This window comes from Alosa alosa, chromosome 5, assembly GCF_017589495.1.
Source record: "Alosa alosa isolate M-15738 ecotype Scorff River chromosome 5, AALO_Geno_1.1, whole genome shotgun sequence".
Lineage (NCBI taxonomy): Eukaryota > Metazoa > Chordata > Actinopteri > Clupeiformes > Clupeidae > Alosa > Alosa alosa.
The window spans coordinates 21,005,492-21,017,446 of NC_063193.1; the positions used below are offsets into that span (position 1 = coordinate 21,005,492).

General features: G+C 43.1%; 1 protein-coding gene across 14 annotated transcripts in view; it reads right to left on the bottom strand.

Annotated features, from left to right (window-relative positions):
• rhobtb4 (Rho related BTB domain containing 4) overlaps positions 1 to 11,955 on the bottom strand; it is a 44,340-nt gene that overhangs the window by 16,302 nt on the left and 16,083 nt on the right. For 12 of the 14 annotated variants that reach the window (XR_007193528.1, XM_048243205.1, XM_048243201.1 and 9 more), the window contains 2 exons: positions 6,665 to 6,866; positions 5,821 to 5,924 (listed from right to left, as the gene is read on the bottom strand). Coding sequence is in view for 13 of the 14 variants with exons in the window: in XM_048243194.1 (XP_048099151.1) it covers positions 5,821 to 5,924; positions 6,665 to 6,866 (306 nt within the window). In the remaining variant the exon portion in view is untranslated. Of the gene's footprint in view, positions 1 to 5,820; positions 5,925 to 6,664; positions 6,867 to 7,940; positions 8,076 to 11,955 lie in introns of all 14 variants that reach the window. The other 2 variants (XM_048243200.1, XM_048243196.1) reach the window with 1 other exon arrangement.

Here is an 11,955-nt window from a genome sequence, read left to right on the forward strand (position 1 = left end):
ATGGGGTATACACACACACACACACACACACACAAACACAAACACACAACACACAAACACACACACACACACACACACACAAACACACACATATACACAAACTCACAAAGAACAGGCCCATAGAGAGACATGGTCTTCCTGTCACAATGTGTCTCTGTAGGATAGCAGTACACAGTGGGAGAATACTCAAAGGCTAGCCTAATGTTTACATATAATACCGTGACTTTAACTCATCAATTCATCAATGCCACTTGAACGAAGTAGCTGCACAAAATAAACATTAGGCTGCGTGTGACAACGTGGACCATTAGCAATCACGTGACTTGCTCTGCTGCAGCCAGGGGCTTCTCTCGCATTCACCTCCTGGCTTAGTGAATGTATGGTGGTTCAATGCGTGATTTCGAGTGTTTAAATTACTTAAATTAATTTAAATACTCGATAATGTAAATTTGCACATCGTTAAAGCAGCAATCACATATTATCGCAAACGATATATATCGCCCCTGTGTGTGTGTGTGTGGGTGGGTGCGTGTCATAGCTTCATGGGCGTTTGTGTGTTATAGTTTCACATTAACCCTTAGAACCCTAAGCTGTTTTTAGGGCATTTTCACTACCTTTATTCATAAGGATTTATTCTGGTCATTGTAAGTGCCACACACACATATTATATATTGTTTTTTTCAGCAGAGTATAGGCTATCCAGATCTGTCCATCCATCATTTCATGTATTAGTACTAGCATTGATTTTATTTAGATTTTTAAAGAATTAAAATATAAAAATCATATTATAAAAATTCTTATATGTTGACCTGTATCTCACCACAGCAAGCTCATAGCTCTACATGCATTTCATGTGTGTGTAGGGCAGACTGTCCTGAAACGGGCAATATAATTGCCATGTTGGAGGGATACTCTGGGGCTGAGCAATTTACAGAAATATGTGGTGTGTGATTTACGGAAATAAATGCCATTTTTATTTAGCGATGAAAAAATGACCATTCTAAGCTCCATATCTGTGACAACGAACTGATCTGACCTGACTTGACCCAAGTTTGCCTGTTAGCATGTGTGACTATGGTGTATGCACTCATGATGATTCTCAACTTTTACTGCATTGCCATGAACAAAGTAAAGGCAAAAAGGTGTTTCTTTGTTGAACAAATTGGGATGCAATGTGAGCCTTGAATTGGATGCCATGCAGGAATTTGCTAGGATCTCAAAACCGGATTATGAACATGTTTTGCCATAGAGAAACACCACGATAAGCGTTGGATTATAAACATGCTTTGCCACAAAACAGACAAAAAGCGTGGGGTAAGTCCAACTATATGAAGTTATTATTTTGCTGTCACTTCGTCTGTTTTATAACCCAGAAGGATGTATTTGGTATCAAATGATCGCTCTGTGTCTCCTCTTTCATCTAACACCGCATTGGCATATATAACCCGATCCACGGGTCCATGAGTAATTACTCCGAGAGTAATGGGTGTGCAGCGTTGGTTTGTGTACATGGCGTTAATATTTTGCAGTCACTTCGTCTGTTTTTATGAGCCAGAAAGATCGATATCTATGCGATCACGGGTTCGCGAGTAATTCAAACGACAGTAATGGGTGCGCAGGTGAACGCAGGGAAGTATAGACTTTAAATATGATGCAATTTTATTTAATTTCATGATTTTTTTTTATTTTCATACTTGATCGTACAGACAAGTGCGTAGTCTCTTTGGAAAGCCCCACTTCTTCTCTGTCATAACATAAAGGTTTTATCTCGTTGTGATGAACAGTCGCGGAGCAATGTAACAGAGAAGAAAGGGTGTGTTTTTTGACACACTGCGCGTCAATCGGGTTCTAAGGGTTAAGCAATTTCTGGTTATTCTGGCTCCTGTGTACATGTGGGGTGTGTTTATCAGGGCAAACAGACACTATTAAAGGTAAACTACGTAATATATAGACACTATTAAAGGTAAACTATGTAATATATAGACACTATTAAAGGTAAACTATGTAATATATAGACACTATTAAAGGTAAACTACGCAGTATTGGCCATTTCCTTACTGTTTTTTTTCGGTTTCTGCTTATTTTTCACTTGCTCTGTCATGACGAATGTCTGAGAAACTCCATCGCTACCTTTTTCTAGCCGGTGCCTGGCGTGTATGTGTATTTGAATGCAGTAAAGCAATTCGTTACACTCGTTATACTTCCTGACACTGAGGCCGCCGTCCACCGCCCACAGTTGCAGTAAGGGTGGTTTTTCCCACAGGCAGGGGAAGCAAGACGGCCACCATTCAACCCAAAAAAAGTCATATAACCATTCCAATGACTCTGAAGCTGGTACATGAAGGTAAATTAAGCAAAAAACTTGCATATTAAGCTAAAAAACCTGCATAGTGTGCATCCTACAGTGAGGCCTAGTGAGTATGCAGTAAGCACCCACTCAAATGAATGCAAAGTGTCCAGTCACTCATGATGCTTCTTCCAGCAGTATACACACTCTATGTGTGTGTGTGTGCATATGTGTGTGTGCTAGGGGTGGGCGATATGGACAAAAAATAATATCTCGATATTTTTTGTGATTTTGACGATAACGATAATTAGTCAATATCCTTTGAAAAACTGTTTTTAAAAGTCTGAGTTACTTTACAGCTCATTATTTATGAATAGCATTATTACAATAATAACCAATAACCTAACCTATGACTTTTTAACCAAACCAATGCATTGTCACTCTGACACATTTCCAATTCTGCCCCCACTTGTATGTGTGACATGGTCTAGCCAGCTACATTACAGAGGATAGATAGGCCTGACAGTTTCCCCAAGAAAAGTCTGAAGCTGAAGTTCCTTTCAAACCTTTTACTTAGGTTTCACCATGAGTCCGTCTATGTCCTATTAAATGACATTCTCTGGTTTCACTGTAAAACTAAGCAGACCTTACAGAATAGAAACTAATGCATTAGCTTATGGCTAATGTATATGAGAAATCCCATAGAGATGCTAACGGTTAGCATAATCGATAAAAGTTTATATTTAGAGCGAACTTCAGTCCATTTACAAAAAGGTAACATAAGAAGATTTCTTTGTTTACAACAACTGACTATTAAAATACTCAAAGGCTAGCCTAATGTTTACATATAATACCGTGACTAACTCATCAATTCATCAATGCCACTTGAAGAAGTAGCTGCACAAAATAAACATTAAGCTGCGTGTGACAACGTGGACCACTAGCAATCACGTGACTTACTCTGCTGCAGCCAGGGGCTTCTCTCGCATTCACCTCCTGGCTTAGTGAATGTATGGTGGTTCAATGCGTGATTTCGAGTGTTTAAATTACTATTACTTGACATTATCGAGTAATTTAAACACTCGATAATGTCAATTTGCACATTGTTAAAGCAGCAATCACATATTATCGCAGACGATATATATCGCCCCTAGTGTGTGCATGTGTATTATTATTAAAAGCGCGTGTCATAGCTTCATGGGCATTTGTGTGTTATAGTTTCACATTAAGCAATTTCTGGTTATTCTGGCTCCTGTGTACATGTGGGGTGTGTTTATCAGGGCAAACAGACACTATTAAAGGTAAACTATGTAATATATAGACACTATTAAAGGTAAACTATGTAATATATAGACACTATTAAAGGTAAACTATGTAATATATAGACCTATTAAAGGTAAACCTTATTGGCCATTTCCTTACTGTTTTTTTTCGGTTTCTGCTTATTTTCACTTGCTCTGTCATGCGAATGTCTGAGAAACTCCATGCTACCTTTTCTAGCCGGTGTCGTGTATGTATTTGAATGCAGTAAAGCAATTGTTACACTCGTTATACTTCCTGACACTGAGGCTGCCGTCCGCCCACAGTTGCAAGGGTGGTTTTTTTAGGGGGAAGCAAGGCGGCCACCATTTCATATAACCACCTGACTCTGAAGCTGGGACATGAAGGTAAATTAAGCTAAAAAACTTGCACATTAAGCTAAAAAACCTGCATAGTGTGCCTTTAATGCATCCTACAGTGAGGCCTAGTGAGTATGCGGTAAGCACCCACTCAAATGAATGCAAAGTGTCCAGTCACTCATGATGCTTCTTCCAGCAGTATACACACTCTATGTGTGTGTGTGTGTGTGTGTGTGTGTGTGTGTGTGTGTGTGTGTAGGTGTGTGTGATATGGAAAAAAAAAAATATCTCGATATTTTTTGTGATTTTGACGATAACGATAATTAGTCAATATCCTTTGAAAAACTGTTTTTAAAAGTCTGAGTTACTTTACAGCTCATTATTTATGAATAGCATTATTACAATAATAACCAATAACCTAACCTATGACTTTTTAACCAAACCAATGCATTGTCACTCTGACACATTTCCAATTCTGCCCCCACTTGTATGTGTGACATGGTCTAGCCAGCTACATTACAGAGGATAGATAGGCCTGACAGTTTCCCAAGAAAAAGTCTGAAGCTGAAGTTCCTTTCAAACCTTTACTTAGGTTTCACCATGAGCCCGTCTATGTCCTATTAAATGACATTCTCTGGTTTCACTGTAAAACTAAGCAGACCTTACAGAATAGAAACTAATGCATTAGCTTATGGCTAATGTATATGAGAAATCCCATAGAGATGCTAACGGTTAGCATAATCTATAAAAGTTTATATTTAGAGCAAACTTCAGTCCATTTACAAAAAGGTAACATAAGAAGATTTCTTTGTTTACAACTAGGGTTGCAAAGGGGCTGAAAATTTCTGGTAAATTTCTGGAAACTTTCCGGAAACTTACCATGGGAAGTTAAGATGGGGAATTTTGGAAATATTCCAAATTGGAAACTTTCATGGAATTAAAGGAAATTATGGGGAATTAATGGGAATTCTGGAAATTAACATGGAATTTTGGGTAATTCATACAAACTGTTTCATATACAAACATTAACATTTTGTTTCGTAATAAGCAATATGATTTGTATGTTCGGATTTTTGCTTAGCTTAGCATACAAAGCTAGCTAGCATGCTAGCAGGGATCCCATTCTCTAAACTAGCAACACTGAACTGCCCAAGATACACTACACCACTCAACAACAAAATCCGATTGGTTGGAACATTTTTTCCCCATGCATATGAACGCACCATAGATTTCCTTTATGTCTAACAGTCTATGCCGATTGCTGTGTGCATGTGATTGACATATGTGCAGGGTAGAAATTTGACTGAAATTGCATTAAATCAGGTTGTTTTAACTAATAGTATGCTGCAAGATGGGGTTTTGTCCACTACATTTAAGTTCCCTGTTATAGACTAAGTTGCCATAATAAAAATTCCCAGTTTATTCCCATTAATTCCCGTTTATTCCTGTTAATTCCCATATATTCCCGTTAATTCCCATGAAAAGTTTCCAACTTTGAAAATTCCCGGAATTTTGCAACCCTATTTACAACTGACTATTAAAATACTCAAAGGCTATCCTAATGTTTACATATAATACCGTGACTTTAACTCATCAATGCTACTTGAACGAAGTAGCTGCACAAAATAAACATTAGGCTGCGTGTGACAACGTGGACCACTAGCAATCACGTGACTTGATCTGCTGCAGCCAGGGGCTTCTCTCGCATTCATCTCCTGGCTTAGTGAATGTAAGATGGTTCAATGCGTGATTTCGAGTGTTTAAATTACTTAAATAAGTAATTTAAATACTCGATAATGTCAATTTGCACATCGTTAAAGCAGCAATCACATATTATCGCAGACGATATATATCGCCCCTAGTGTGTGCGTGTGTGTGTGTGTGTGTCAGTGGAAATGTGTGCACACTCCTCACCTGCCATAGGCAAAGCGTCTGTCTTTGTGGTGGTCTCCAAAGGTGTCCCACAGTCTAAGGGATACACTGACCTCATCCACCACATCCCTGGACCTCTCCAGCACCTACGACACACAACATAGACTTCGATAACTGCACACAAAACACCTTTGTAATATGGCCAGTTAAAGTACAACAAGGAGGCTGAAGTCTCTTCTGATAAACCTACCATAAAGATATTTACTGACCATCTCAGAAAATCTGAATGATCAAAAGACATGGATGAATGGATGCATGGATTAATATATAGATGGATTATTAAAAAGGATAGTCTGTCCACAATACAAGGAGGCTATGCACGTGTTTGTAGTGCAGCACACACACAAAAAAACAACTCCACTTGCACAAACCCAGCACCAGTACCCATCTGGGCCAAAAACAACCCAGCAAAACCACAAACTCACACAACTAATGTAAAACCCCACTCTAATGAGGGAAATGTAGGAATTCATATTTACAATTCATATTTTAAAGCAAGGTATTTTAAGAGTGTGTATGTAATGTGTGTGTGTGTGTATGTAATGTGTACAGTATGTGTGTGTGTGTGTGTGTGTGTGTGTGTGTGTCTCATAGTTTCCTATTAAGGAATTCTAAGCTACAATGCTGGTTATTCAAACTCTTGGGAGTACATGGGGTGTGTCTATAAAGGTGACAAAGTGACACTATTAACACAATCAAATTAAGTGTTTGTTAGTGTGTGTGTGTGTGTGTGTGTGTGTGTGTGTCTCCATGTATTGCTCTGTTGTCTCATACACTCAGCAGCCATATATGTCCACCCGGACGGGTGGCGCCAGCTGCTACCCACCTCCTGGCAGACACGGTACTGGTCGATGGCCCAGACGGTTGGCACGTGGGTGGCGAGCAGCTGGTACTGCGTGAGGGTGGCGTTGCAGGCGCGCGCGCAGATCAGCCGCGTCTTGCCCACCGCGTTGTCGCCCACCACCACACATTTGATCGTCTCCACATTGGGCCGCTCATAGTCTGTGTCTATATCCATGGAGAGGGCCCTGAGAGAGGGGGAGGCAGAGGCAGGAGGAGAAGAAGAGAGAAAGATGAAGAGATGAAGAGGAATGGAGAGAAGAGGAAAGAGGGATAATGGAGATGGAGAAAGAGGAGAGGAAGAAAGAGAGGAAGAAAGAGAGGAAGAAAGAGAGGATGTTACTCACTGCAGTTGTTTTAGAAGAACAGACACAAATGCACATGCATACAACACATACCTTTGGCAGCATGAAATATTTAAAATATCAAAGTCATCTACGCTGCCTTCAAAAATCCATGCCTTGTTGCCACTGAATGCTATCTTCGAGGGCAGGATTTCCAAGGCAGGATTTCCGTTTCAGAAAGACTGACCAAGTGTGAATACAAAATGTATTGGTAGTAAACACTTTAAAAAACATCTACCAAATGGAAAGTTAAACATTTTATGACTTCTCTCTATAGATGCTTCAATGTGAACTCAAACCACAGTCCCAAAACACAGCAAAATATTGTAGCTCAGATTGTAAAGACCTTCAGATTCCGATTGTAGTTCTCTCTCTGGGGATTTGCATTAAGGACATACTCTGAATCAGATCATTGTGCTTTTATCATTAACGGCAAATGTAAGAGGAAATCCAGCATGGCCAAATCAAATAAAGGAAAGCCATCATAACGGTCACTGATAAATGTATTTCTATGTGTTTTGTGTTCCACAGCCCTTCCAAGTGACCGCTGGTCGTCTGCCAACCAATTTTCTACTTTGCACACTTTCTAAAGGAGGGAAGTAGACTCATAGAGAGTGAGAACGTCAACCAACTTTCTACTTTGCACACTTTCTAAAAGAGGGAAGTAGAGAGTGAGAATGTCCAAAGAGGCTCAATACTAACAGCGTTGTAGCCTTCATTCCTCTCTCAGCTGGAACTTTTCCACAGGCGGTATCTGACACATTGATTACTGGCACAAACAGACCCATAGGCCTACCCGCCACTCCACTCGTTCACTCTGCCACCCACCGCCCCGCATGCCACCCTCCACCCATCTCAACCGATCCGATGTGCCAAAATTGTGTCTCACTTCACAGATGGGAGTGTTATGTATCTTACAGCGCCAATGTGTTTGAGTGAGCAGGCAGGCAAGCGGCTGGGGGCCCGGGCAAAAAGGGATGCCAGCGCACAACTTCGGGCACCCGATGTAACCTCACACCTCCCCCCTGGCAACGCCACGGAATGAGTTGTCCTCTCCGGCAGGGGAAAGAAAAAACACACACAAGAGAGTGCACAAAGAGAGAGAGGGAGAGAGGAAGGGAGAGAGGAAGGAAGAGAGGGAGAGAGAGAGAGAGAGAGAGGGAGAAGAAGAGAGAGAGAGAGAGAAAGAGAGAGAGAGAGAAAAGAGAGAGAAAGAGAGAGAGAGAGAGAGAGAGAGAGAGAGAAAGAGAGAGTTAGAGAGGCCAAGAAGCGAGGGGGGTACATTCTGGGATGCATGACACATGACCCATGAAAAACATATGTGGGGGGCATGAGACAGGGTCCCTCTCCTCTTGAGGGTGAGATCTAGCAGGGCACAGTCCAAGACACACACAGGGCATCTAGGGGGTGTGGAGGGATGAAAAGTATGCAACCTAGAGCTGAAAAAACAACTCCGAGCAGGCCTACACCTCTTTGACTTTGATAACCTTTGATCTTGGGCTAGAGGAAACTAATCCAGGAGGCTAAACAGCACTGCTCCTCCTGTGCCTTTGATGCGGCAATGTTTTCCACCATGCTATTTCAACTACTGTTACGTGTCACACATAGCCAAATCAACTGGCTTAATAGGAGTAGAAATGTTGCCTGCGCAATCCTATTACACACCAGATATCACTAACTATTTCTGTCAAATCCTACAAAATCAAATTAAGAATACAATGCTTATCATTTATTTAAGTAGAATCCTTTTCATAAATCCTATTACAAATCAAGTAGAATCCTACTAAAATCCTATCCTATTACATGATTTGTGTTATAATGGAAAGAATGGCAGTATTGTACAGCTAGAAAAGGAACCTGCTTTAAAGTTTCCTGCTGAGTAATGTTGTCCATTAATTTACATGTAGGCCGTGTTGGCCTGAGTTACTGAAATGAGACCATTGAGAGGGTGGCCTCTTCAGAAAGGTGAGAAACGGCACACATTATTGCTGAACTGAGAGGGAGTGTTTCAGCAACCAAACCCGCTCCAGATACCTTAACTGTGAACTTGATACTCGTTTAGAGAACGCCATGGCCCTACTACGCCCTAGAGGGAGAGAGAAAGAGAGAGGCCAGCACACACAAACATCTTCAACGACTTCCACTGAACCCTCTTTCTCTTGAAAAAACTTCAGAGAAAGAGAGGGTTCTCAGGCTTCACTGAAAGACTTGTCAGACTTCACAGAACCTGAAACTGACATTGCCACGAATTGCCACAACAGCTGAACCGAAGCCACAGGCATTCTGAACCAAAAGGACACCGTGTACTCTCATTCTCTCTCTGTTTGTGTTCCGCGTCTGCCTTGGGGGTACAAAGGGAAGCCTCCAGATAGAGGATCCGGCACAGAGGGATAGAGAGAGAGAGAGAGAGGGAGAGAGAAAGAGAGAACACATCAGCACACACCGTCTCTGTCTTGAATCTTTACTCTGTGCAGTGGGAGGTGCCAGTCACGCACACCTCTCTAAACACCTCTGGAACACTGTGCATTCTTCTAGGTTCTCTCTCTCTCTTTCTCGCCGTCTTCCTCTGTAATTCAATCACCCACATCGTTCTTCCATTCTCCCTTCTCTCTAGTCAGCTCATTCTGTCTTGTCACTCACTCTCTTTCTCTCACAAAAAACACACACACTCTCTTCTCTCCCCCCTTCCTCTTTGTCCTCCTTCTCTCTCTCTCTATGTATTATTTAACCCCAGCCCCACACACACACACACACACACACACACACACACACACACACACATTTCGTATATCTACCATCTCTGCCTTGCCCTCCGTGGCAGCAGTGCACTTGCTCTCCCTCTCTCTCCCCCGTCTGTGGAAGTTATGCAACAGCTCCAGTAATAGAGACAGTTCTGTCTCAGCACCACATAACCAGAACACCCCCCTCTCTCTTGCACACACACACACAGTATATACAGGAGATGTGTGTCAGTGTATATTCGTGTTCCATGTCATATATTTTTAATGCTAACTTAAAAACAGACAGGGCCTAAAGCATAAGCAAGAGCAGTGTGTATGCAAGTAGGCATGTACAGTATTTTTGTGTCTACTCGTGGCTGGCTGTGGGCGTGTCTCTGTGCCTAGCTAGGCTCCTATCCGTGAGATTTGGAACCATATATATGAGTATCAAATGCACCAGGATGGTTTAAAACGCACATGGGGACAAAGGGGTTTGACTACATTATTTTTTTTTGTAGTTCATTACAATAGATGTTGTGATTGTGAGAGCGAGCATGTATGTGTGTTTGTGCATCTGAGTGTACGTGTGTGTGTGTGTGTGTGTGTGTGTGTGTGTGTGTGTGTGTGCGTGCATCTGAGTGTACGTCTGTGCGTGTGTGTGCGTGCGGGCGTTCATGTGTGTGTGCATCTGAGTGTACGTCTATGCGCGTGTGTGTGTGTGTGCATCTGAGTGTACGTTTATGCATGTGTGCGTGTGTGTATGTGTGCGTATGTGTCAGAGTGAGCAGTGGCTTGGGACGGTGGCAGTGCAGACTGGTTACATAACAGTAGGCTGTAAACAGCGAAGCGGCCGAGCAACATCATCCCTATCCTCTCTCACCCCCCACCCACACACACCCCCACCGGTTAGCGCCGCTCCTCTGCTGCCATGCTCCACAGGCCCGGCCCGCCGCCGCCACCAATCCCGGACCGCTCCGTCTCTCCACGCTTCCATCTCCCCAGATCAGCGGACAACATAATCCACGCCGACGGCCTCCCTTTGTGCCGGCTACAGGATAAGCTGGGAATGAACTCCAGTTCTGCGCGACTATCAGTCCAGGTCCAACAGGCCTGAGCGTGCCCTATATTAGGGGCTTGCTGCTCACGCATTAAGAATTCAAAGGCTGCTGCTGCCGGTCGCTCTCACAGCTCGCTGCTGCCTTTCTGCAGCTGACATTGTCTCTATTGCCGCTGCCAGACCTCTCATGCTACTGCACTCTCTCTCTCTCTCTCTCTGTCTGCAATCTATTCCTGGCGTTGGCTGCTATTGTTGCTACTGTCTCATCATGTCGCTGCTGCTGCTGCTACTGCCGCCTATTGAAAGGATAATATTGGAAACTGGATCCCCATGGACCCAGAGAGGCACTTTTTTTTCCATGCTGGCTTCCCGTTTTGCCTGTCTGTGTTGTTTTGGGCCCTCTTAAGCGAAAAAGGAGGTCAACATCATGACAAGAGTGTGCCAGGAATCTCAAATGGGTCTGGGAGATGAGGGGGGTGGGGGGCAGTGGAGGAGAGCAGCGAAAGAGAGAGACAGACACACAATGAGAACAAATGGAGGGAGGAGTGAAGTGACAAAAAGAGAGAGGAGGTGGGGAGGAGAGGGGGGAATGGGGGGGGGCAAATTTCTCTTTATTACTCACACTGTCCCTTAAGTCTGATATTCCCACCCTGTGTGTGTGTGTGTGTGTGTGTGTGTGTGTGTGTGTGCGTGTGTGAGTGAGAGAGGGGATGGGGAGTTAAGTGTGTGCGGCTGTACTAGAATGCATAAGTGTGTGTGTGTGTGTGTGTGTGTGTGTGTGTTGCCTGTATGGGGTGTGCATAGATAAATCTAGTGGCAAGGTGATAAGAGTGGAATGTTAACACCAAGCCCCGTCCGCTCCAACACACAACCACTGAGTCTGAGCTGGCAGCACATGCTGTCCAAGATGGCCAACATTAACACCACTGTAAGAGCGCACATGGACATGCGGATGCAGGGGGCTTCAATTGAACAGGCTCTGTCTGTGGTGCAGGGCCAGGACAAACAGGCCTCCACTGGCCTGCACTGGCCACTGCCAAACATCACAAACACTCTGAGCTCATGACTGATACCAGCACCTCTGAGATCATCTGAGACATGATTGCTCTCTACAGATCTCTCCCTTCAAGTGCGCTCAACCGCTCAACATACAAAT